Genomic DNA, 26,026 nt, shown 5'->3' on the forward strand with positions numbered 1-26,026 from the left:
ATGATTACTGAGGTTATTTTTGAACAATAAAAATTTTTAAAAAAAAAAAAAGAAAAAAAAAAAGCAATTGTATAATAGGTGTTCTATTTTTAAAATGAAAATTTGAAGTCATCAAATATTAGTGTGGTTGTGTGTGTGTGTGTGAAAAGGGATGGTGTTTTTAGAGCTTCAAAGAAATTATAAAAAAAAAAAATTTAAAAAAAAAAAAAAGAAAAAAAAAAGTGTTAATGGGTGTATTTTTATTTATATAATATAGTTTTTAACATTTTGTGTTTGTGTGTTAAAAGTGTGTAATTTTTTAAATTTTTTACCTTTTTAATTAAAACATTTTTTTTTTTATATTTTTTTAATTATAAATTTTTTTTTTTTTATATTGTTATTAAAGCTAAATTACTATTAACATTAGGCTACACCACCACTACTATTATTATTATTCACCTACTATATACACTACCTCACATTTTTAGTGTTAATTAAACTTATTATTATATTTATTTCTATTTGTTGTCTGTTTATTTGTTGTTGTATTGAATTGTTTTTATGCGCTTTTTTCTTTATAAATAAAAAAAACACACAAACACACACACACACTTATTCACTATCATTTTTAAATAACCAAAAAAATTATATGATTTTTAAAAATCATATAAATTATATAAATATATTACATTAAATAAATAAATAATAATAATAAAAAAAAAAACAATTACAAACATATATAAAGTATTATTGTTGTATAAATTATACCTCATATAATTAAGAACTTATTACTTATATTATTATAGACAATATTGTTAATTTAATTTAATAAATTTTTTTTTTATTTTTGTTTTGTTTAAATAAATTAAATTCCTTTGTTTTTTAATTTATTTTTTTATTTACTCAAAATTAAATATATATATTAAAAATTAATATTTAAAAATCAAATAGCAAATATCAATTATCAAATATAATAATTATTATAATTATAATAATAAAAATATAATACTATAATTTAAACAATAATATTGTTAAAACTTTTTTTTTTTTTATAAATTTTTTTGTGTTGTTGATTTTTAAATCATAAAATTTTAGTATTATATTATTTTAAATAGTATAATATAATTTATATATTATATCAAAAATAAAACTTAAAATTCATCAAGCAACTTCTAATTTTATAAATCTTCTCTCCAAACAAATCAGAGGTTCCCCAGAAGAGGAGAGAGAAATATCAAAATTCGAACTAAATGATCAACAACCGGATGGTCATTTTAGAATTATAGTTTGCACAGAGGTAGGTTCTAGTACAAAAAATATATCGTAAGTAAATTATATTTAGTTAATAATGATAATTTAAAGCAAAAATAATCTTATTTAATATTTATATAATTCTAGAATCGAAGTTAGTAATGGTAATAAATATGGAATGAATTGCGGGAAATATTACGGTTACAACAATCATCCAAAGGTTAAATGGAATTGTATTACTATAGATATGAGAGATCCTGTTACTGGCGGTTATGAAAATACTTGGATTAAAATATATTATAGTAAATGCAAAATGTTTGGAAACATGTCTTTAATTAAAACTAAATTGGTGGACTCAACAAAGATTGCATCTTTAAATAGGAAGTCATTTGTATTTTATTGGGCTTCAGATAAATCAGAATATTTTTTAGATGCATATAATAGACCAACTCCAAATCAGTTAATGGAGAATTTTGTTAGCTAAAATAAAAAATTGTAAATAAATGTTATTAAAAAAAAAACTATATTATTATATATTGTTATAAAAATAAATTAAAATTTGTAGTATGATTTTTATTTTTTTCATATATTTTTATAATTTAAAAAGATAATTAATTATTTTGGTTTCTATTTGTAAAAATTCTTTTTAAAAATTGGAAAAATGTGTATATTGGCACACATGTCAAGTAGAATATTGTCAATACAAATACTGAAAAACAATCAATTTTTTCTTCTTCATCTAGATTAGTCGGATAGGTTTTAATAAGATTGCATGATGATGGGCAATGTTCTTTTAAATTTTTATCAAATTTAGAATCTTTTCTATAATCATACCTAATTTCTTGTACACCCAATGGAATGCAATCTTTCATTGAATAATTATTACCATTGTTAAAAGAATGACCAAATTTTATAAATTTTAAAGTTGGCGGAAGAGAGTCTTTTGAAAGTTTTTGATTAAACAAGTCTCCAAATATTAATGATGTAAGACCTATTGGTAAATCATTTTTTTTTAATGGTTTTTTACCATTATTAAACTTTTGACCAAATACTAATTTTTTACAATTTATTGGTATTGCTCCATTTTCTAATGGTTTGCCTCCATTATCAAAATGTTTTCCAAAGTTGAGTGATTCAATTGACAAAGGTAATTGACCGAATTTCAATGTCTGGTTAAAAAACTCACCAAGTTTTATTAGAACCAAGGTGTTTGGTAATACTCCATGTTTAATTTCATTTCCTCCATTATCAAAATCATATTCAATTTTAATTTTTCTAATACCAACTGGGAAAGTAAATTCATTAATTTCTTGATTCCATCTATAGATTTTGATAGTTTTTAAAGTATTTGGGAGAACCCCCTTACTAAAATTATAGCAATATCTTGTACCTATAATTAGCTTTTCTATACCACTTGGTAATTGACCAGGGAGTATTTCATTATTAAAATTTCTTCCTAATATTAATTTTTTTGTTGAAATTGGAAATTTGAATTTTGCATAATCAAAAGAGCCATCATTTTCATCACTTTCAACTCTAATATGGGTTAAATGTTCTTTATTTTTAAGGAAATACAAATCTTTTAAATTATTAAAAATTATTATTTTATCCATTTTATTTGTATTAAAATATAAAAAATAAATATTAAAAAAAAAATTTATACAAAAAAACAGCATTATTTATTTTAAAATTATAGGTGGAGTTAATTAAGTTTCCCATGTTATAGAGACATATATTCCCAAAATAATTATTATATACAATAATAAGCTATATTTTATTCTAATTTCTTTCTTTTTTTTAAAAAAATATTATTTTTAAAAAACTTTTTTTTTTCCAAATACAAAATCCCAAAATAAATAATTTTATGATGACATTTTTTTTTTTGATTCTATTTTTTCTTTTTTATTTTCATTATTTCTTAAATTATATATAAAATATTTTTTTTTTTTTTTTTTTTTTTTTTTTTTTGATTTTATTTTTTTTTTTTTATTTTCATTATTTTTTAAATTAAATTATAAAAAATTTTTTTTTTTTTTTTTTTTTTTTTTTTTGTTTGTGGAAAACCACAAAAATAAATAAATATAAAGTTTTATTAATAAATTTTGATTATAAAAAATTTTATATTAGAGAATTTTTTAATATGAAGTTGTATATCCATGGTAATATAAATTACAGGTTGGAATGCCACTATCAGACCAAGTAATATTATTTGATGAACATAATTCACAACGAGAGCCACTGAAACCTGTTCTGCATTTACATGCGTTTGAACTACAATAATTGAATGGAGAGTTTAAGCATTGCCAATCTTGTTCACAATATGAAACAGTACCATCGGCTAAAAATAGATTACAAGTTGGTTTACCATTTGACCATGTAATTGTACCATTACAGCTTGTGCATGAGCTACCAGTGAATTCTGAAATACATTTACAAGTACCAAAAGTTTGAGAGCCAGCGGAATCATATAATAATGTAATATATTGATCATCTAAATCGATACGAACTATTGCAGTTGAGGTAGCATAAAAGACAGCTTCATTATCTAATCCAATACCTTTAATATTTGGATTATCCGATAATTTATATCTTTGGGAAACATCGCCATTGATTGGAACTCTGAAAAGACCATTTTGTGTACTATAAAAAAAGAACTTATCATTGGCTGCAAATCCTAATACGTTATCCATAACATAGAACAACTCTTTACCAATGGCACAATCACGACAATCGGTATTACCAATATAAAAACCAACAGCACTAAGACCACCAGAGAAAATTCTTTGAGTAAAGTAAAGAGTGTTTCCATTCTTCCATAAACCATTGCAGTAGCTAGTGTTATAATAGTTGATAGATTGTGGGGTATCGTTGAGATCCAATGGAATTGGGGAAAGAGATTCTAATCTGTTATCGACACATCTATAGAGTTTATTTTCGGCGGCATGGACAAAGATACCATTTTCTGGGTTTTGTTTGAAAGCTGTTGTAAATTTCTTGGTTGTTGGATTATAAGTACCATACAATGGTAAATATCTATACATATCTTGAACTATATAAACTTTTCCTCCTGGTAATAAGTTTGCACCAATGGCACCATTAACACGATTAAACACTGGACCATTTGCAATTTCATCTTCAATTTGATATACTATGGTAATTGGTGGGTTATTTGATGAGCTGTATTTTGGCACCTTTAATAAATAGGATGCACCATATTGGCCATTATCGGTATTTCTTCTAGCTGTAAAATAAATAAAGTCATCACGGCCAACAACGAAAGAACGAGCATCGACAATCCATTTATGAGCACAGAATTGGTAAGGTTGATTAGGACAATTCCAATCTTCGGTACAACTTTGTTGAGAATATCCAATGTATAAATTTATTAAAAATAAAAATAAAAATAATAAAAAACTATTTTTCATTTTCATTTTTTTTGGGGTGAGTTTTTATAATTTTAAATAAAATAAATAAATATTTAAATTAATAGATTATATAAATATAATGAAGTTTATATTATATTTTTTATTTATTTTTAATTTCAAATTTGAAATTATTTATACTTTTTTTTTAAAACTTGTATAATTTTAAAAAATAAAAAAATAAAAATAAAAATAAAAATATACTTTAAAATAATTTAAAAAATATAACACATTTATAATAGATGTGTATTATATTTCTAAATTTAAATTTGCATTCTTACAGATTAAACTCCCAAATTTGAACTAGATAACTAACTTTTTAATTACTATCCCATTAACTCTACCCCTCATTTTTATTTATTTTTTACAAACTCATCATTACACTATCCTCCTATTTAGTAAAAAAAAAAAAAAAAAAAAAATGAAATTTAAAAGAAAAATAAATCACACCCTGTATTTAAACATTTAAATTATTAAAACAAAAATAAATATTTTTTTCACATATAAAAATAACTACTGCCAACACCAATCCCCACCACCAACACATGTTTTTTTTAACTATTTAAATATTTATAACACAAAAATTCACACCCCCATGGAATAAACTACCCCCTTTGAAATAAAAACAATAATAAAAAAAAAAAATCAGTTCATTCTGGAATTTATATATTTAAAATATGATCCCAAATTTAGTAAAAATTTTTTTTATTTTAAATGATAAATCTAATTCAATGATATTCCACCCTAATTATATGGTGAATGAACCAGAAAATGTTAATATTATACATTACACCGAATGTTATACTTTCCATTATAAGAAAATGATTAAAATATTTCTTTTGATGACAACATCCTTTAAAGTTCCAAATATATTATTTGTATATTAATCATATAATAAATTGAACAGAAATCAAATATAAAAAAATTTTATATTTTTTATTAAACATTATAATTTATTTTTTTTTTTTTAAAAAAATCGTTCCTTCATTATGATTAATTATATATAATTGCTATTTATTTATTATTATTATTATTATTATTTATTAATTTATCTGTTTATTATTTAATGCTGCTATTTTATTTTCATTTTATTTTTATTTTTATTATTATTATTTATTTTTTTTTATTTTCTTATTATTTTATTTCAAACCAAAACCTTCATAATGAGTAATAGCCTTGGTTAATAAATCTCTTAATTTATCTATACCCGGATATGCTGGTAAAATAAGAGTATTAAAACATGTATGAGCAGATGGTAGTCTATCACTATCAGCGGTCTTGGTAATAGTAAATTCCATTTTACCTAATCCACCATATGGCACTCTATCTCCACCGGTTACAAAAGTTAAAAATCTCTTTTTATCTTCATCTGATAAACTATGTAAAACCTTCCAAAAATTTCTAATAAAAATGAGATAAAGTTAGTTTATTTTATAATAATAATGATAAATAATTAATAATTTTAACCTACTTTATAGTTGTATCATCTTTAGTATAACCACCTTCATAAGTTGCAAATAATTCTAACTCATCGAAATTTAAATCTTCGACACCACATACCAAATTGCTTAATTCTTCAGGTTTTAAAATGTTTAAAATGGTTGAGTCGCAAACAAGTTTAAAACCTATATAAAATGCTTTAAATTGACTACTGATTGATTTATTTAATAAATAATCTACATATAATTGAAGATACTCTTCTCTATTTTCATTTGTCACTGGAATATCTTTACCATCCTTCTTTAAATTAAATGTTTTAGTTTGACCAAAGCTTTCATAATCGACACTAAAATATAATGACCAATATTCTACCTCTTCGGTTGTAGTTTTAACATTCATTAAACTTGAAAACAATGTTGGATCTAAAGATTCAATATCTTCAAGAGAAAGTGGTAAATTTAATAATTTCTTGAATATAACTAGTGGGAAATGAACATCTAAAATAATATTATTATATAATGCTAAACCTAATAACTATAATTTTGAACAATTTAAATTAGTTAGTAAATATGTTATTATTGTCCTATTTTATTATTTATTTTTATAATTCTACTCACTATACCAATTAATTGAAATTCTGTTAAATCTTCAGAATCGGGATTAAACCAAAAACATCTTGTTTCATTATTATATTTAAACATGCCATATTCGGGGTCAAAAATTCTTCTAACAATTAATTGGAAAAACTCTCTTTTTACACCACCTTCATCGATACCTTCTTCGCCTATAAAATGTACTTTTAATTCTTTTTTAAACTCGTTTTTACCATGTCTGAGCTCTGCAATTCTATCTAATGTATCTGTAATAATTGATTCTCTTCGTATTTTAAAAATTAAGAAATCTAAAGCTGATGTTAAACCCAATCTACCAAAATCGGTTCTATGATTATTTTGAGAGAGTGCATGTTCAATTTGTAAATATTGACCTTTAGTAATTGTATTTAAAACACATGGAAAATTTGCATATGTGAATGAATGATTTGCTTGATTAAAATCTTTGAATAAATCTAAATCTTCATTGATTGCATCATTATAAAAATCTGTAAATGGTACATATCTTTTTAAATCATTTATTTTACCTATAAAAAAATTTGTAAAGTTAGAATTGATTTTTCTATTTTGTTGATGATAATGATAATGGTGATATTTACTTAAAAGTTGTAATGCACTACATGCACCTTTAATAGCTGGATCTTTATGTAAATCGACTTCATCACTCATAATTCTAACTGAAATAAATTGCTCATAATTTATAATTGTTTTAATAAAATACTCTTTAGATAAACTATTATACCATTTGATTATAACATCTTTCATTGGATCTTGTAATAAAGAAAATGCAACAAAAACATTTGATAAAATTGTTCTATTATCTAAATCGTGAATAAAATCGTTCTATATAAATAAAAAAAACCATTAATAAAAATTTTCTTTACATTTAATTTCTTTGTTTAAAGATAACCTACTGCTAAAAGAAAAACCAATGGTTTAAGTTGTTCTTTTTCTTTGTATGAAACTGAGTTATATTTTAAATTATTACTTAATAGTCTTGTAGCACTTTTTAATGACTCGTCTACTTTTTTATTATTCTAAATTTAAAAAAATATTAATATAAAGCAAACCTTTATTATTATTTATTATTATTATGATACATACCAAACCTGTTAATAATGAAAAAATTTGATTTATATCGTTTATATCTAATCCTTCGAAATAAGTTTCATCGTCATAGTCTTGCTTTTTTTCCTAGTTTTTAAAAATGAATGATAAAAATTAATATAAACCACAATAGTTCTTTATGAATAATGAGTCAAACTTACTGATTTAAATGAGGTAATGATTGATGATGGTGTTGAAAAATAATTAACAATAAAATCCACAATATTTGAATAGTTTTTTGCATTTGATGATAAATCTACTAATGTTTTCATATATCTATTGGTGATAATAAGTTTTTCGGCTGTAGATGAATATAAATAACTACAAAGATACTTTTCTTGATAATCTTTACCTAATTTTAATGACTTCATAGCTGCTTGGGTTGGATCTAAAATTTTTTGAAAATCTATATATAAGAAAAACAGTTGGATTAGTTTATGAATGCATTTTTTCTAAATCACCAAATATATTTGAAACTTACTTGGATTGTGACAACAATATTCTGAATGATGACTAATTTTTTCACCACATCCTTTTGTAATTTGTTGAAAGTATTGACTGATTATAAATCTTAATCTTTCTTTTTCTTTTTCTACTGTGTCATTTGATTTACTATTACCAATGCTATTACTGCTATTGTTATTGTTTGAATTTTCAAAACTCATTTTTATTTTATAACTATATATTATTATTCGGGGGTGATTATTATATGAGGTATATTAAACTATAAAAATACAAAAATATTATAAAGACTATATTATTTACAACAAAAAGAAATGATTATTAAATAAAACTATAACCTTTATTTTCCCTTTTTTTTTTTAATTTTTTTTTAAACAATTGAGATAGTGAACCAAACACTGATTACTATTATTTGTTTATATTTGTGTTTATTATGTAATGGACTTTTATTATTATTATTATTATTATCTATATATACAACAACACAAAATAATTATATATTTAAAAAAAAAATTAAAAATAAAATAAAAAAAAAAATTAAAAAAAAAAAATTAAAAAAAAATTATGAAAATAAAAATAAATAAAATTTTTTAAATTCATTTTTTTTTTAAAATAATAAACCTCAAAAAAGAATTTAAATACTTATTTTCAAAAAATTAAAAATTTAAATTAAATTAAATTTCGATTTTAAATTAAATTGAATTTTAATTTGAAGATAAAAAATTAAAAAATTAAAAATATTAAATAATTATTGGAAATATATAAAATCTATTTGTGGTTTTTTTTTTTTTTTATAAATAGTTTTTTTAAAACTAAATTATTTATTTTTATTTATATAGTTTTAATTTAAATAACTATTTTTTAATTTTATATTATTATTTCTTTTTTTTTTATTTTTTTTTTTTTATTTTTTTTTTTATATTTATTTATTGAGTGTATATATTTAATTATTTTCAACAAATTTTAAAGCTAATTTTTTAACATCATCAATTGATCTTGGATTACCAAAATCTTTTTCAAATGTTAAAAATCTTTTAAAGAATTGTTTAATATTTCTATCTGATACCTTCAAGTTAACAGTACGGTTAAAGAGCTCTCTGATTTTATCTCTGAGATCTTTGTTTGATTTAATTGATTCTTTATCTCTGAGTTCCATATCTAAATAAATATTCCAAATATCGGTTCTGTTTGGATAATTGGATACTAAACCTTCGAAGATGGTTCTACCTCTTTCTACATCACCTAATTTGTATTCTAATTGACCAAATTTATTGATTACTTTAATTTGTTTCTTCTTTGGTAAGCATTCTAAGGCTCTTGAAAGGACACCATTGAATTGGTCTAATTTTTGATTCTTTAAAAGGAATTCACCGTAACGACACCAGATTTTAGCGCTTGATTTGGTTTTCTTAAAGAGCATTTTGAAGTACTCTTCACAACGTTCGACTTTATTGGTTGATTCTAAAATTTGAATAATAGTTAAATACATTGTTTTTGGATCTTGATATTGAATAGAACGTTGGAAAAGCTTTAAGAGAGTTTCGGCTGTACCATAGAGGTTTTCAAGATTGTATAAAGCAATCCAAATATTTCTTTGTTCTAAAACTTCGGTGGCTAAAATCTTTTTAATTGCTTTTTCACCAGTTTCTCTAGCTTTGCTGATTTCAGAGAGACTGAGGTAATATGACATATATTTGATCCAAAGGTATGAGGAATTTGGTGAACCTAAAAGTAATCTTTCAAAATCTTGTGGTGATTCTGGTGCTACATTGTGATCTGCTAAAAGGTCTTCTCTTTCTTTAATTTCTTCTTCTTGTTTATTTTTTGATTTTTCTTTCTCTGTTTTTTGTTTCTTTTTATCGACAACTTGGTTCTCTTCAAACTCATCAGCTTCATCAGTTTCGTCCTTCTTTCTTTTCTTTGAATCTTCTAATGATAATAATGAGGTAGACTTAAATTCATCGTCTTCAGCTTCTTCTAATGGTTGTTGTTCTTCTTGGTCATTATTTAAATTTTGTTGTAATTGTTTGGCTGATAATTCCCCTTTCTTTTGTTCCTTTTCAACTAAATATGGTTTAATAGATTGAATTGATTTTAATTGAACTGATAAACTGATATGAGTATTGATTGATTGTTGCTCTTCTGTTGGGTCTTGGTTATCCCAGCTGACTTTGAAATAGCTTTCAGTATCGACATCAACGAAATGCTCTGGTTTTAATGAGAAATTGAAAAAGTTTTTATTCTTTTCTTTGGAGAATTTTTGACCTATACATTTACCTAAAACCAAATCGCCTACACTAAAGTTTTGAGCTAATTGTTCTGGTGTTAATTTTTCATCTGATGATTCTTTGATGTGAACCAATGCTGTAATGTTGGAGTGACGAACGAAAAGACCAAAAGTTTCAACTCTAGTAACCTCCAATGGTAAGATATCGTCGGTTTTTAATGTTTGAAGGGTGATCTTTTTATCGATACGAATGGAACAATTTAAAACTTGATTTGAACCTTCAACTTTTGGATCACCAAGAACAGTAACTTGAATTAATGAACCAACCTCACAAAGATGCATATGGAATGGACCAACAACTTCATTTTGGATAACACCATTTAATTTATCTGCTAATTCAACACGTACAATTTGTTGATTCTTTTCGATAATATAACCCCATGCATGTGAACCATGTGAAAATACATTGGTAATAGCTCTTTCTTGAGTTGGGTTATTCTTGTATTTTGGATTAAACTTGTGTTCTGGACCTAATAATGATTTCTTTAATGATAAGCTGATACCATCTTTTGAAATAGATTTGACAAAAACTTTAATAACTGATCCGACTGAATAAATTGAAAATGGTGAGTCTCTGAATTCATCGTTGCAATCAATTAATTTTACTTCACCACTAAGATTATTATATATTTTAACTTTCATTGATAATACACCAATTTCTGAAATTGTACCTAAAATTTTGTCACCAACACTTAATTTCTTATTTAATTGATTATTTTCGATTAATGATAAATAAATTTTATTATCGCTATTAATTGATTTAATTAAACATTTAAATGGTTTTTTTCTTTGACCAAAATCTAAAATAAAAGAAATAAAAATTTTAATTAGTTTATATATTTTAATGAAGATTATTTGTATATTTTAATTTACATACCAACAAAATCATTATAATTTTTAAAATTTGAAATAACATCTATATAACCAATTTGAGTTGGTGAAATCCATGTTGCAATTTCGTTATATGAAACTTGACCATAATTTATAGCTGTAATAGTTTGACCAACTGTGAAATCTTTACTTAATGGTTCTGGTTTGTTGAATGTTAATATAATAATTTTAGCAGTTTCATCGACTGAAATAATTGTACCTTCCCATTCCTTTTCCAACATTAATTTTGAAAATGGTTGTTCTGAATTAAGACAATGAACTTTACATGTATATTCTTTATATTTTAATACTAATTCGAAATTTCTAATTTCTGTTGCAATTGCTTTAATTTTATCACCAACATTTAATTGATTATTATTAATAGTTTTTTTATTTGATGTTTTGTTGGTAGTAGAAGTAGTAGCATTGGTAGCAGCGGCTGGTGTTTTTGGTTTTGTTTCTGTGGCTTTTTGGCTAGTTGATGGTACCTTTGTAGCGGTGGTTTTGGTTGTGGCTGTTGTGGGTGCAGCAGCTACAGGTTTTTTATTACCAGTAGCTGGCTTTTTTAATGCTGTGTTAGTTGTGGTTTTTTTAATTATTTTTTCCACCATTTTTTATTTATTTATTTTTATTTATATATTTATTTTATTGTAAATAGATAAAAAGGGGTAAATTGGACTCTTTTTTAAAAAATAAACAATTTTTTTTTTTTAAAAAAAATGCGATTCGGTTTTTAAAAAAAAATTAAAAAAAAAATAAAAAAAAAAAAATTAAATTTATTTTTAATTTTTTAAATAAATAATTTATTTATTTTTTTATTTTTTAATCATAAATTATTCATATTTTTAAATGGATGATTTAAAAACCATATCATCTAATTGTATAGTTAAAAATTCAAAAGATCAAGGAAACTATGTTGTAGCATCAAAAGATATTAAAGCTGGTGATTTTATTGTATTTAGAGAAAAACCATATTCTTGTTGCATTAATTTTAAAATTGAAGAAAATGAAAAAAAAATATGTCATTATTGTTTCACAATAAATAATAATAATAATTTAAATAATAATATACATAATATGCATACAGACAATTTTATAATATGTAATAATTGTAAATTAAATTGGTATTGCAGTGAAAAATGTAAAAATGAAGATTATCAAACATCACATCAATACGAATGTAAAATATGGAAGAAAATACAGTCAGCATCACAATTTAATAATGAATGCAAAACCACTATTAAATTATTAATAAAAATTTTAATTTTACAGTATAACGAAATCAAAATAAATAATAATAATGATAATAATGATAATAATAATAGTTATAAAGAAATTAAATTTAAAGATATTATTGGTCTCGAAAGTAATTCAAATAAATTTTCGACACAAAGAATTACAGATTTTATGAAAATTTCAAAATTTATAGAAAAGTCAGTTGATAAAGAGATTATAGATACAATATATCCAACAGTAAAAGAAATGAGCCTATTTCAAAAAAATATGATAAAACTAATGTGTATATTGGAATGTAACTCACACGATATATCATTCCCATTCAGAACGAATAGCAGTATTACCACCTTCAATTACTATTCAATTGGTATTGGAATTTATTTTAATTCAAGTTTATTCAATCACTCTTGCCAACCTAATATATGCAAAGTTATAGAATCTTGTAAAAATAATTTTGGGTGTCACTCTATGGTTGCAATTAGAGATATTAAAGAAAATGAAGAAATATCATTTAACTATATCCAACTAAATCAAAATAAACAGGAAAGAATTGAAAAACTACAATCAAGTTATTATTTTACTTGCAATTGTCCAAGCTGCTGCACTAATAACCCCAACCCACACAAAGAATTTTTAAATAAATATAAATGTAAAAAATTAAATTGTTCAGGTCTTGAATATCCAAATAACAATAACAATAATAATAATAATCTAATATGTAATATTTGTTTACCTATAAATTTTAATTAAATAAAGATGATGTTTTTTTTTTTTTTTTAAATTAAATATTTTATTTATTTGTTTGTTTGTTTTAGTCAAAATGTAATGTTGAATAAATTTTTTTCATAAACCAAAGGTTACCAATAAAACCAATTGATGAGCAAAACAATGACATTAAAATTGAAAATACAAGACTAAATATAAAATAATAAAAACCAGCACCACTTGAACCAATATTAGAAGCACCAAAATAAATGCAATAAATAAATGTGTATAAACCAGTTGTAGCTGGTCTTACTAATGATCTCCACCACCAATTATAATTCTATAATAATAATAATAATTATGGTTAATAACTATAAAAAAATAATACTTTCTATTAACTACTTACTTCTATTGATAATTGATAATATTCTAAAATCATATTTAATTCTAAAATTAAAACAACCATTGATATAAAGGTAATTGAAAAACTTGTAGAGTATTCGTAATGTTCACCCAAAACAAAACTTGTTAAGAAATAGTATAACTCTGTATAAATAATTGAAAATGTAATGGCACCACCCAATAACATATGTAAATATGGATTTTGGTACCATTTTTGTTGTGGAATGAAACGAGGAATTGGATTAGTTCTAACTGGGTATCCTGGTGGTGGCCATGTTTTAACAAAATATGAGCTAATCAATGAACATGGCATCGATACCAATATCCACATTGCCAATACAAAGAATACAGAACCTGCTGTTGGTGCATATACAAAACCATTACCCCAAATTTGGAAATATCCAATAAATATTAAAACTAAAACGATTAATGGTATTAATGTAATTGTCTATAAAATATCAAAAAAAATTAGTTAATAATAAATTTAATAAGTTATAATATATAATTTTTAACTTACAACAACACTATTGTATAATTTTCTAGTACCACCCAACATTATATAAACTCTCATTGATGAGTAACCATTGAATAAAGCTGAAAAAGCAAAGACTACCATAGATGCAGTAGCTAAACCACCAGGATTTGCAATACTTAATAAACCAGCAACTGAAAAAACCATTAAAATGAAAATGGTTACAGCAATTTGTGCACCAAAACCAACGATAATAGAAAATGTCATAAAGTTATGTGGAGATCTAAATACATCGGCATAAATTGACTTCCAACCACCATCTTCAAAACCTAAAGTTTGATAGGTTTTAGCTCTAAAAATATTTAAAAATATGAGTACTATAATCGAACTGAAAGCCAATACAACCACTACACTTAAAATGGAGATGGGTGTATCTGATGGAGATTCTACATAGTATAATGACCAACGTTGATCCACTCTTCCTTTTACTGTATTGAAATGGACTGCATATGAGAATGGTGTTTTTAATATTCCAGAATAGCTATCAACTTTATCCTCATCCAATTCGAATGCATCAGTTTTATTAACGCTGTATGGTTCAATATAAACTGATTGAATAATATATTCTGTATAAGCCTCTTTTGAACCACTCTTTGCTTCCATTTCATCCTTTAAATCTGAAACTTTTGAAATATTTATCCTAAAAGATAAATAATTATTAATAAAATATCTATCATCAACTTTGAAACCAATTGGATAACCTAATAAAATATGGTTTTTTTCTGTATTGTCATAATTAATTGTAGTTTCATTTGCACTTGATTCTGATGATGATAAATTTTCGCTACCTGTTACTAAACTATTGTCAACAAAATATTCACCAATTGGTAAATCGTCAACAAAACTATATAAACAAATTTCAGTTAATATTATGATGATGATGGTGATGAGTCATATATATATATATATGTATATATTCGATTGTATTTAAATATTAAAATATCTTACAAATGAATTCTATATTCTTTATCAATTAATTTTTTTAATTCTTTTATATTATCTTTTGTAAAATTTGCACTACCCACTTCATAATTCTTTTTTAAATTAAATTCAATTTGATATATTGATGATGATTTTAAATCACCTGAAAGTTTTTCGAAAAATGATTGTTTATAGGTTATATCACCTTCAGGTTTTAAAAATGGTAATTTATAATAATCGTAAATTGATAAATCCAATCTATAACTATTCATCTATAGAGTATACACAATAAAAATTTAATAGATATTAGAGTTTAATTTTAATACTTTAATATTTTAATAAATAAAAATAATAATACATACATATATTGGTATTTTATCTTTAGTTACATACACAGTTGGTTGTTTTTTTGAAACGATTCTAGAATCGACAACAACTCCATTTATAAAAAATAATATTAAAAATAAAAATAAAATTTTTTTACTTGTTATCATTTTATAAGTGTATATATATCTATGTGGTATGAAATATATAGGCTTTTTTTTTTTTTTTTTTGTTTTTAATTTAAAAAATAAAAAAAATAAAATAATGAAAAATTTTTTAAAAAAAAAAATAAAAATAATTATTTTTATTTTTTTTTTTTTTTTTTTTTTTTTTTTTTCAGAAATTAAAGAAAATTTTTCATAACTTTATTTTTTGATCTAAATTATGCGTATATAATCTAAACCATTAACAATAAAATAGTAATAATATTAATAATTTTTTAAAAAAAAAAAAAAAAAAAAAAAAAAAAAAAAAAAAAAAAAAAAAAAGTAAATATTTTTTTAATTCTATTAATATTATACAATAAATAGACAATAAATCATAAATAATTAAAATTTAAATTTAAAACTTAAAAAAAGAAATAAATAAAAAAACTATTTGTAAAAGGCTTTTAAAATTTCATGACGAAAATTTTTTTTTTTATTTTTAATTTTTAATTTTTTTTAATTTTTTTAATTTTTTTTTTAAATTTTTATTTTTCCATCCCTATTAACGGAAAATTTAATTGATTAAATTAATAGGTGTATATATATATGTATAAATAATAAATAATTCTTTATCTCTTTTCTTTTCTTTTTGTTTGTATAAAATTTGTAAATTAGAAAAAAAAAAAGTAAAAAAAAAAAATAAATAAAAAAAAACCTTTGTTGTAGGATAATAGAGATAAAAAGAAAAGAAATCGAAATATAGGAGGAGGTAATATAATATAAAAAAAAAAAATGGATTCAATAATTGCATTTGGTTTAAACAATACCATTGTTGGAAATAATGGTGATATATTTACTTCAACAGCAACAGCAGCAACAGAAGAATCTTCATTTGATAATAAACAATTAATAACAATTTTTATAGCATGCGCACCAGTTTCAATAGTAGGCTCATTATTTATTATTATTACTTGGTCTATTTTCGCCAAATTAAAGCACAGTGGTTCAAATTTTATATGGTTTCAAGCAATCTCCGATTTTTTATTTACTTTAAAGTAATTAATTGTTTTATATTAATTTTATTTTATTTTATTTATAAATAAAATATTAATTTTTTATATTTCTTTTTTTTATTATTATTATAACAGATATATTATTACAATTATTTTTTATTATTTAAATATACCACAATTTACTGAAAGTACAACTGTAAATGATCCTGTATCACCATATTGTGTAAGTATTTTAATTATTATCAAATTATATTAAATTAATACATTGGCGCTAATTTTTATTCATTTTTTTTTTAAATAATAAATAATATTATAGTTTGGATTAGGATTATTTAGTCAATTTTTTGGACAAGCAACAATATTATGGTCATTTTCAATGACAATTAAAGTATTTCACTCATATATTAAAATAAAATCAAATAAACCAAAGCAACAACAGCAACAACAAATACAACCACAGCAGCAATCAGGTGAAAAAAGTTTAAAATATTATCATTTATTTGTATGGGGATTTTGTGCAATTAATGCAGCAGTTGTCGGTGTTTTTAAACAATATGGTCCAACATCTACAGGTATTTATTTAATTTATAAAACTAAATATGATTTGTTTTTTTTATTAACATTTTTTTTTTTTATAGGTTGTTGGATTGTAGGATCATCAAACCCATTTAGATTATTTGAATTAATACCACTTTATATTACAATCACATTTTCAGTTATTATATTAATTTTGATTCTCATTAAAATGAGAAAGAATAGACCAATATCTTTATTACCAACAGAATCTCAACGTTATCGTTTACAAGAAAGAGAATTTAAAGTTCAACTAATGAAATTCATATTGATTTTTGTTATATTTTGGACTCCTGCTACAATTTTAAGAACATTGGAATATTTTGGTATTGAAAACAAATTCTTTATTCTTTTGGATGCTGTTTCAGTAAGTCTCCAAGCTTTAGCAAATGCATTAGTATGGGCAACATCAAAACAATTCTACACATTATTAAATAAAAAGATTAAAGGTTCAAGAAAAACAAAACAATTAGAAAGAGAATATTTAATCAATAAATAAATTTATATAAATTATAAATAATAATAAATACCCCACAATAAATACCCCAAATAACAAATAACAAAAAAAAAGAACAAAATTAAAAAAAAAAAAACTAATAAACTAAATAATTAAATTAATTATTAATAATTCTAAATTTTTAAAAAAAAAAAAAAAAAGAAAAAACAATTTTATTTTTTATTTATTTGTTTATTGTGAAGAAAAATGATTTTTTAAAGTTGGTTTTAAAATAATACTGGTTTTAAAATTGGTTGTTTGTTGTTTTAGTGAATTAGAATTAAAGTATAATACCAAATTTTCATTTAATTCTAAATTTGAAAGATCGGTTACATTTATGTAATCTAAATTTGGAATAACCAAAGATTTCATATTTTTAAGATGAGTTAAAATATTACTATGAATAAAGTGTGAAAAATCTTCGGAAAAATATAAATGTTGAATACTATTTGGAAGAGAATCATTTGAAATTGGTTTTTTAATGTCACAGATGAATAGAGAATCTACTTTTGGGATAACACCTGGTCTTAAAGAATGCTTGTAACCACCATGAATGTATAATTTTCTTTGAGTCTTTGATTTAAATGGAATGGATTCTGGAATTAGTGGTTCTTTAATATCACCAATGTGAATAGATTCAATATTTTTTGATAGGGTTCCTGGTCTAATTGCATGAGAGTATCCATTATTAAATGAAATCTTTTTGATTGTAGATGGTAGTGATGACTTTGTTATTGGATGGATAACATTGTGAATATGAACTTCTTCAATACCTTCTGGGATTACACCTTGGTCGAATGGGAATTTATAACCATCATGGAAATGGACACTTTTAACAGTAGATGGAATACAGCTTGGTTCTAATTGGTATTTAACATTATAGATATGTAGGGTTTCTATGTGCTTTGGAATTTCTTCTGGATATACTCTCTGGTCAAAATCATCTAAAAGAAAAAGCTCTTTGGTATATGGATCGAGATGGGATGCTAAATAAAACATGCTTCTATTACCACCTCCAACAAAACCAATTGATGAATAATTTGATGGAATTTCGTCTAAATCATAATTACCTCTAAATAAATAAACTTCTTTATCTTTATCTGTTTAAAGAAATTAATTAGTATTTTATATAATTGGTTTTAAAAAAAATTAACTTTATTTTTATACTTACAATTATAATAATTCATAGTTTCAGAAGCTTTTAAAATAATTTCATTAATTTTTGTTTCTTTAAATTCTTGATTTGATATTTGTTTTAAATAATTTATGATTTGTGTTGTATTGAGCCATTTACCAGACTTGGATAATACTTTATTATTGCCAATGGTTAAATAACTTAGATCTACAAATGGGCAAATATGGGAATTTAAATCCTTATAGGGTATCTCTTGACCACATGGACCCTTGCATTTGGCTCTGCAATCGTTCTGTAAATGGTTTTGAAAATCTTTTCTATTTAAAACACTTGAGTTTTCTTTATAACAGATGGTACATACTACTTTTAATTCATTTAAAAAGTTGGTAATAAATTTTGGTGGCAACATTAAACTTGATACACTTGTTTCAGTATTACAAAATGGACATACATTCTTTGACTTTTCCAAGCTTTTAATTAAACATTCTCTACAATACATTTGTTGACAATTTGGTTCGATTACTGGATTTTCACATGGATGAAAACAAATTAAACAGTTATAGTCTTCATCGATCGAATCAATATATCTATAATATATTGAATCATCAACGGAATTATTTATTTTAGTTGATTCAGAATAAAACATTCTTTTATTAAAGTATATATATTTATTTTCTTTATATATATTTATATTTATATTTATATTTGTATTTATATTTATTTAATTTAATATTTATTTAATTTAATATTTATCTATATTTATTTATTTATTTATTTATTTATTTATTTATTTATTTATTTATTATTTGAATTTAGTTTTATAAAAAATAAATTTTTTTTTTTTTTTAAATAAATTTTTGTTAATTAAAGTTTAGTAAATATTTAGTTTTAATTTTATTTTTATTAGAAAATTAAACCATTCTGAGAAAATAATAATTGTGTCATGTCATCGTTGTTTTTTTCAAAATTTACAAAAAAGATTTTTAAATCAATAAAAAATAAAGATATTATTTTATAATGTGGAAAAAAATTATTTTAAAAATAAAAGAAAAAAAAAAAAAATATTTTGAAATAAAAAAAAAGATTTTTTGGTGAGTATTGTGGAAATTTTTATTTAATATTTTATTTAAATTTATTTAAAATTAATTTTTTAACTATAGATAATCATAGATTAATCTACTCATAAAAATAAGAAAAACTTTAAAAAATAAACATGGACTGAAAATGAACACACTTTTTTTTTTTTTGGCCCAAAAAATAGCGGAAAAAATTGTAATATTTTAATAAAATGTTCACTTTATACTTCATTTTTTCGCTTATTTTTAATAATATATTTTTTAATTTTTTTATAATTATTTTTCAATTTTTTATTTATTTTTTTTAAACAATAATAATAGGTAATATAAAGATTACACAACATAATTTTTAGATATTGAAAATAATAATTCTCAAACTATTTTAACACAATCACCTTATTATATTTTTTCTATTTTTAAAGTTTTTCCCTGCAATAACCCGCACCCTCAAATGGGTGGTTTACTCATGAGTCGGGTCGAATACAAATCGGGTAAAAAAACAGCAAATAATATGTAAAATTTATATAAATAAATAAAAAATACATAAAAAAATAAATAAAAAAATAAAAAAATAAAAAAATAATTAAATATAATAATTTTATTTTAATTGCAAACCAGATCTTGTTAAATTTCTCTTGCATTGTTGAAGATAGACAATCTTCATTTATTTTGTATAAGTTGCTAACCACGAATTTTTGACTTACCCCTTCAATAAGAATGGTGCAAAGGTTAACAGGACTTTTATTTATTTTTAGAAAAATTTTTAGTAATTTAATTTTGATTATTTAATTTTTGTTGAATAATTTTTGTTATTTAATTTTTATTTGTAATATATCGTTAAAGTTCTGTAGCTTTCCGGGTGTAATCGGTATTTTCACTCTAAATATATCTGAATTCCATATCTTGCTAAACTTCTCTAGCCTGTTGACTATCTTCATTGTGTGGTGTCGTTGACTAGCTGGATCTTGGTGTTGAAGTTTCTTATATATTCTGTTAATAATTTTAACTTCTCTTTCCCATGCTGCTGCAGATTATCTTGAATCTCTTAAGTACTCTTTGATATGTTAAATCGTAGGTGAAATGTTCATGATTTTTCTTGTTTCTTCTATTATAAAATTGATGTTGGGGTTATATTACAAATTCTCATATAAGTAGTTTCGATGGTGTAGTTGGTTATCACATTACCTTTACACGGTAAGGGTCGTGGGTTCGATTCCCGCTCGGAATACTCCTTTTTTGGAATTTTTCCAATTTCGTATCTATCTTCCATGTGATAATTTTATTCAGGGATTGATCTCTTTTTGTTATAACTAAAGTAGCTCCATCTACATTACAAATAATTACACACAAATTGACCTTATGGTGCCCAATAATATTAATACCACCATATCGTGCATTCACTTTTAAAAAAAAAAAATATCTTGTAGAAAAAAATTTAAAATATCCCAAATTATTTTTTTTATATTTAATTTTTTATTTTTTTATTTTTTTTTTTTCATATTTTATTAATATCATCTAATTAAAATACATTCACAATTACCCACTCACATTTACCCACAATAAATTCGATACAAATTCAATAACAGTAATTTAAATTATTTAGAAAAAAAAAAAAAAAAAAAAAAAAAATTACAATGACAATAACATTTACATATTTACATTTAAATAATTTATAATAATTAAAAATATATTTCAAATTAATAATATTCACACCATATACCTCCATGTTTTATTTAAATATAATAATGTGTATAATAGGTATGTTTTTTATTTAATAATTTTATTTTATTTTATATCATTGTTGCATTTTTAAATATACAAATTTAAAATAATACCTCTCAAATTAATAATATAAATTCACACACATATATTTTCATGTTTTTTTTTAAAAATAGTGATCATGTATAATAGGTTCATTTTTTTATTTTTTTAATTTTATTTTTTTTTAATTTTGATATTTTAAAAATAAACTTTAAAATCAAATTAAAAATATAAATTATTAATAATGATAAAAAAATAAAAGATATATTGTATTTATAAATTAGATTACATCATTTTCTATTAATAATAACTTATTATACTTTCCTTAAAGTGAACTTTTAGATTAAATTTAATTATAAAAACTATTATTATAAATCTAAATGGCTATATTAGTTAAAAATTATTATTATTATAATTTTTAATAATGATGTTCGCAATTCCTTTGTAGAAATTTGTGTGTGTGGTAAATTTCATTTTTTTTAATTAAATTTCATTTTTTTAAATTAAATTTTTTTATTAAAATTTTTTTTATTAAAATTTTTTTTTTTTTTTTTTGTGGTGTGGGGGAAATTTTTTTTTTTTTTCATTTTTATTTTCGTTTTATCAATATACATTTATTTTATTTTTTATAATAGCTCAAGCGAACAAACAAACAGGTAATTATATATATATATAATATGTGATAAAAATAAATACTAATTTTATTTTTTTTATTATTCCTCAGCATTCATTCGTTTTGGTCCTCAGAATTATCAGCAACATTCATCAGCAGCATTCATCAGCAGCATTCATCAGCAGCATTCATCAGCATTCATCTTCAGCATTCATCTTGGTCCTCATCATCATCATCATGAGCATCCTCACCGGCATCCTCACTGGCATTCGTCTTGGTCCTCAGCGTTATCATCCTCAGCATTCATCTTGGTCCTCATCATCATTAGGATTCATCTTGGTCCTCATCATCATCATGAGCATCCTCACCGGCATTCGTCTTGGTCTTAAGCATTATCACCATCAGCAGCATTCATCGTTAGCATTCATCTTGGTCCTCATCATCATTAGCATTCATGTTGGTCCTCACCATCATCATCATCATGAGCATCATCACCGGCATTCATCTTGGTCCTCATCATCATCTGCATTCGTCTTGGTCCTCAGTGTTATCATCATCAGCATTCATCTTGGTCCTCATCATGAGCATCCTCACCGGCATTCATCTTGGTACTAAGCATTATCACCATCATCATTCATCTTGGTCCTCATCATCACCATCATCAGCATCATCAGCGTCATCATCATTGGTGCCCCTCATCAACATTAGCATTCATCTCGGTCCTCATTCATCACCAGCTTTCATCAGCATCATCATCACCATTCATAATCATCATTCATCACCATCATCATCATCAGCATTCATCTTGGTCCTCATCACCATCATCATCATGAGCATCCTCACCGGCATCCTCACTGGCATTCGTCTTGGTCCTCAGCGTTATCATCATCAGCATTCATCTTGGTCCTCAGCGTTATCATCATCATTCGTCTTGGGTCCTCATCATCATCAGCATCAGCATTAATCTTGGTCCTCACCATCATCGTCAACCCGAAAGCTTTAGAAAAAGAACTTTTAGTAATAATTTTATAAAAAAAAAAAAAAAAAATAACAATAGAAACAAAAGTACAATATTAAAAATATATAATACCATATTTCAATCTATTTGATGGAAGAAATACATTTTCCCTGGCCAGGCAAATATATTGGAACATCAAATGATTTTAATATTAGGATATTGAAACATCATTTAATTTTTAAATAAAATATAATAAATTTTTTTTTTTTTTAAATAATATTTTTATTTTTACTGTTTTCCTTTTTATTAAAAATAGCTCTTCATGATATAATTTAGTATAATTTTTTTATTTATTGAAGAAATGATTATTATTGTTTGTCTACTCTTTTAAACTTTGAAATCAAAATCATACAAAATTTTGAATTTAACGATTCTTTGAGAATGGGAAATGTATGAAATTACCTTAAATTTTATTAATTACATTTTATTTACAAATTAAACTACATCATTTTCTATTAATAAAAGAAATAAATATAAATTATCAATATAATGACAATGATAAAAAAAAAAAAAAAAATAATCTTATACACTCTGTATATAAATAAAAAAGGGAAACGGTAAAAAATGAACATATTATACAATCAACAAACTCAAATACAACACCACCAACCATTTCATCTGGAACAGGGGAAGAGTCAACCACTTCATCTAAAAATAACTTATCATCAATTAATTCAAATACTTGAACAATAGAAAGCAATTATATTTCTACTGAAAAGTTATCGAATACTCTTGCTTCTTTTGATAAAGTAGATATTGATGATAAGCAAACAACAACAATCAAAACTATAAATAACAGTTCATCTTCAATTTGCAACTAATAATTTAAAAAAAATCGCCATCTTCTACACCTTCATCATCATCATATAATTTAACACAACCATCACCATTTAATAATAACAGCAACACCTCACCATTGGTACCTCCACAACATCTACTTCCATTACCAGTTTAAATAAAAATATCTCTGCAAAATTAAATAATAGTGTAAAAAACGAGCTAAAATAATATAAATAAAATAACATAAATAATAATATAGATTAAAATCTAATTTTAATAATAAAAGAAAAAAATAAATCGCTTGACCATCATCAATTTACCCCATTTGGATTAATGTGATGATGGAATCAATTTTGTTTTTAGATAATTTTAGAATATATATACTAAACTTTATTCCACCCACCGTACAATACTTGTTTTTACATAACTTCAAGTATCAATTAATACCTGGTACAATTCCAAACCATTTAAATTATCTTATATTTGATTATGGTTTCTCTCAAAGTTTAACAAAAGGTATTATCCCTGACTCTGTAACCTATATTTATATGGGCGATGTGGTCTATCCTTTAGAACCTGACTCAACTACCAAAAAACAATATTCATTATTCTCACAACTACATACATCCAAAAATAAAATATTAAAAAGAAAAATAATATCTATTTATAAAATTATGTTTTTTTTTTGTAATTAATCAATATTTAAACTAAAAGATGTTTTGAAAAATTTAACACCATTTTCGCTTTAAAAAAGTGGGTATTAATTTTAATAACACAAAAAATCTATTAGAAAAAAAAATGAGAAAAAATAGATAATGTGAGTCATTTGAAAATATAAATTAGGTGGATACATTCTTTTGATTAAAAATTGATTCTTTTTAAAAAAATTAAAATTTAAAAAAATAAATAAAAAAAAAATAAAAAAAATAAAATTTTTTTTTAATAAAAAAGAAAAGATTTATTTTTTTTTAACAAAAAAGATATTATTAAATATATTACTTTTAGTTTTATTTTTAAAAATGACAGAAAATAATAATATAGAAAACAATAGCATAGAAAACAATTCTGTAGAAAATCATGATTTAGACAATAATAATAATACTAATAATAATAGTAATAAAGACAATATTCCATCTTTAACATATTTTAATTCAAGAGGCCTTGCTCAATTTATTAGAGTACTACATGCCTATTTAAATATACCATACAATAATATAGTAATAGATACCATAGATGATGTATTAAGAGTTCAATTACCATACTCTCAATTACCAATTTATCGAGATGGTCCAGATTTTATATTGGCACAATCTTCAGTTATTGCAAAATATGTTGCAGCTAAACATAATTTTTTAGGAAAATCAATTCAAGAACAATATAAAATAGATGAAGTTGTTACATTGATAGTTGCAGATTTATTTGGAATTTTACGTTCAACAGAGGTACTATGCTTTTATTATTTATTTTTATTTAAAATAAAAAATAATTAATCTTTTTTTTTTTTTTTTTTTTTTTTTTTTTTTTTAGCCAGAAACTATTAGAAAAGGTATTGATAAAGTATTTGGATCATTAGAAAATAAATATAATAAAAGTAAATTCTTGGTTGGGGATGATTATTCATTAGCAGATCTATATGCATATGTATCATTTGATTATACAATTTTTTTAGGTAAAATTAGTGCTAGCGAAGCTTCAGAGAAATTTGTTAAACTAGAAGAAAATAAAAATCATTTTGAAAGTAATCCAGGGGTTATAGAATATATTAAAAATAGACCAGATACCAAGTTTTAGTTGATCAAATAAATTACTATTCAATTATCCTCAAAGATTAAATATTAGCGTCAATGTAATCGAATACTACCCACA

At 22.9% G+C, this 26,026-nt stretch overlaps 12 protein-coding genes across 12 annotated transcripts; 6 read left to right on the forward strand and 6 right to left on the reverse strand.

The window, feature by feature from the left end:
* Window positions 1–1,145: 1,145 nt before the first annotated feature.
* On the forward strand, window positions 1,146–1,714 carry DICPUDRAFT_79465 (uncharacterized protein; the record flags this gene model as incomplete). The annotated part of the gene is made up of 2 exons (XM_003288632.1): window positions 1,146–1,302; window positions 1,378–1,714. Coding segments are annotated over 2 exons (492 nt in total), but the record flags the coding sequence as incomplete, so codon positions are not given.
* A 127-nt stretch (window positions 1,715–1,841) lies between these two features.
* Window positions 1,842–2,843, reverse strand: DICPUDRAFT_34444 (uncharacterized protein; the record flags this gene model as incomplete). The annotated part of the gene is made up of 1 exon (XM_003288641.1): window positions 1,842–2,843. The coding sequence occupies one exon, from the start codon at window positions 2,841–2,843 to the stop codon at window positions 1,842–1,844; it is 1,002 nt and encodes a 333-aa protein (XP_003288689.1).
* Window positions 2,844–3,281: 438 nt separating this feature from the next.
* DICPUDRAFT_92139 (uncharacterized protein) lies at window positions 3,282–4,755 on the reverse strand. The gene has a single exon (XM_003288642.1). It carries the CDS (start codon window positions 4,659–4,661, stop codon window positions 3,366–3,368), a length of 1,296 nt encoding a protein of 431 aa, XP_003288690.1. The 5' UTR covers window positions 4,662–4,755; the 3' UTR covers window positions 3,282–3,365.
* Window positions 4,756–5,791: 1,036 nt separating this feature from the next.
* Window positions 5,792–8,475, reverse strand: DICPUDRAFT_152946 (uncharacterized protein; the record flags this gene model as incomplete). The annotated part of the gene is made up of 8 exons (XM_003288643.1): window positions 5,792–6,053; window positions 6,124–6,626; window positions 6,710–7,230; window positions 7,303–7,546; window positions 7,618–7,740; window positions 7,808–7,897; window positions 7,972–8,216; window positions 8,292–8,475. 8 exons carry the CDS (start codon window positions 8,473–8,475, stop codon window positions 5,792–5,794), a joined length of 2,172 nt encoding a protein of 723 aa, XP_003288691.1.
* Window positions 8,476–9,215: 740 nt separating this feature from the next.
* On the reverse strand, window positions 9,216–12,040 carry DICPUDRAFT_152947 (uncharacterized protein; the record flags this gene model as incomplete). The annotated part of the gene is made up of 2 exons (XM_003288644.1): window positions 9,216–11,359; window positions 11,437–12,040. 2 exons carry the CDS (start codon window positions 12,038–12,040, stop codon window positions 9,216–9,218), a joined length of 2,748 nt encoding a protein of 915 aa, XP_003288692.1.
* Window positions 12,041–12,278: 238 nt separating this feature from the next.
* Window positions 12,279–13,415, forward strand: DICPUDRAFT_34471 (uncharacterized protein; the record flags this gene model as incomplete). Its single annotated transcript, XM_003288633.1, has 1 exon — window positions 12,279–13,415. One exon carries the CDS (start codon window positions 12,279–12,281, stop codon window positions 13,413–13,415), a length of 1,137 nt encoding a protein of 378 aa, XP_003288681.1.
* Window positions 13,416–13,439: 24 nt separating this feature from the next.
* DICPUDRAFT_94710 (uncharacterized protein) lies at window positions 13,440–15,765 on the reverse strand. Its single transcript, XM_003288645.1, has 5 exons — window positions 15,588–15,765; window positions 15,253–15,497; window positions 14,290–15,148; window positions 13,777–14,220; window positions 13,440–13,710 (listed from the first exon to the last, which is right to left on the reverse strand). The coding sequence occupies exons 1-5, from the start codon at window positions 15,717–15,719 to the stop codon at window positions 13,477–13,479; spliced, it is 1,914 nt and encodes a 637-aa protein (XP_003288693.1). The 5' UTR covers window positions 15,720–15,765; the 3' UTR covers window positions 13,440–13,476.
* A 722-nt stretch (window positions 15,766–16,487) lies between these two features.
* On the forward strand, window positions 16,488–17,921 carry DICPUDRAFT_94711 (uncharacterized protein; the record flags this gene model as incomplete). Its single annotated transcript, XM_003288634.1, has 4 exons — window positions 16,488–16,750; window positions 16,844–16,931; window positions 17,025–17,280; window positions 17,347–17,921. 4 exons carry the CDS (start codon window positions 16,488–16,490, stop codon window positions 17,778–17,780), a joined length of 1,041 nt encoding a protein of 346 aa, XP_003288682.1. The 3' UTR covers window positions 17,781–17,921.
* A 48-nt stretch (window positions 17,922–17,969) lies between these two features.
* Window positions 17,970–19,558, reverse strand: DICPUDRAFT_152951 (uncharacterized protein; the record flags this gene model as incomplete). Its single annotated transcript, XM_003288646.1, has 2 exons — window positions 17,970–18,877; window positions 18,949–19,558. The coding sequence occupies 2 exons, from the start codon at window positions 19,556–19,558 to the stop codon at window positions 17,970–17,972; spliced, it is 1,518 nt and encodes a 505-aa protein (XP_003288694.1).
* A 2,175-nt stretch (window positions 19,559–21,733) lies between these two features.
* On the forward strand, window positions 21,734–22,751 carry DICPUDRAFT_152953 (uncharacterized protein; the record flags this gene model as incomplete). The annotated part of the gene is made up of 3 exons (XM_003288635.1): window positions 21,734–21,746; window positions 22,385–22,405; window positions 22,474–22,751. 3 exons carry the CDS (start codon window positions 21,734–21,736, stop codon window positions 22,749–22,751), a joined length of 312 nt encoding a protein of 103 aa, XP_003288683.1.
* Window positions 22,752–22,843: 92 nt separating this feature from the next.
* DICPUDRAFT_152954 (uncharacterized protein) lies at window positions 22,844–23,326 on the forward strand (the record flags this gene model as incomplete). Its single annotated transcript, XM_003288636.1, has 1 exon — window positions 22,844–23,326. One exon carries the CDS (start codon window positions 22,844–22,846, stop codon window positions 23,324–23,326), a length of 483 nt encoding a protein of 160 aa, XP_003288684.1.
* A 1,853-nt stretch (window positions 23,327–25,179) lies between these two features.
* On the forward strand, window positions 25,180–25,951 carry DICPUDRAFT_34423 (uncharacterized protein; the record flags this gene model as incomplete). Its single annotated transcript, XM_003288637.1, has 2 exons — window positions 25,180–25,591; window positions 25,692–25,951. 2 exons carry the CDS (start codon window positions 25,180–25,182, stop codon window positions 25,949–25,951), a joined length of 672 nt encoding a protein of 223 aa, XP_003288685.1.
* Between the last annotated feature and the right edge of the window lie 75 nt (window positions 25,952–26,026).

The sequence above is a fragment of the Dictyostelium purpureum genome (assembly GCF_000190715.1).
Source record: "Dictyostelium purpureum unplaced genomic scaffold DICPUscaffold_143, whole genome shotgun sequence".
Taxonomy (NCBI): domain Eukaryota; phylum Evosea; class Eumycetozoa; order Dictyosteliales; family Dictyosteliaceae; genus Dictyostelium; species Dictyostelium purpureum.

Coding starts and splice junctions, on each gene's coding strand:
- DICPUDRAFT_92139 (XM_003288642.1), bottom strand. CDS start 4,661: ATGAAAATGAAAAATAGTTTTTTATTATTTTTATTTTTATTTTTAATA.
- DICPUDRAFT_94710 (XM_003288645.1), bottom strand. CDS start 15,719: ATGATAACAAGTAAAAAAATTTTATTTTTATTTTTAATATTATTTTTT. Junction 15,149..15,252: donor AAAGAATATAGAATTCATTT/GTAAGATATTTT, acceptor TTGTTTATATAG/TTTTGTTGACGATTTACCAA. Junction 13,711..13,776: donor ATTATCAATTATCAATAGAA/GTAAGTAGTTAA, acceptor TTATTATTATAG/AATTATAATTGGTGGTGGAG.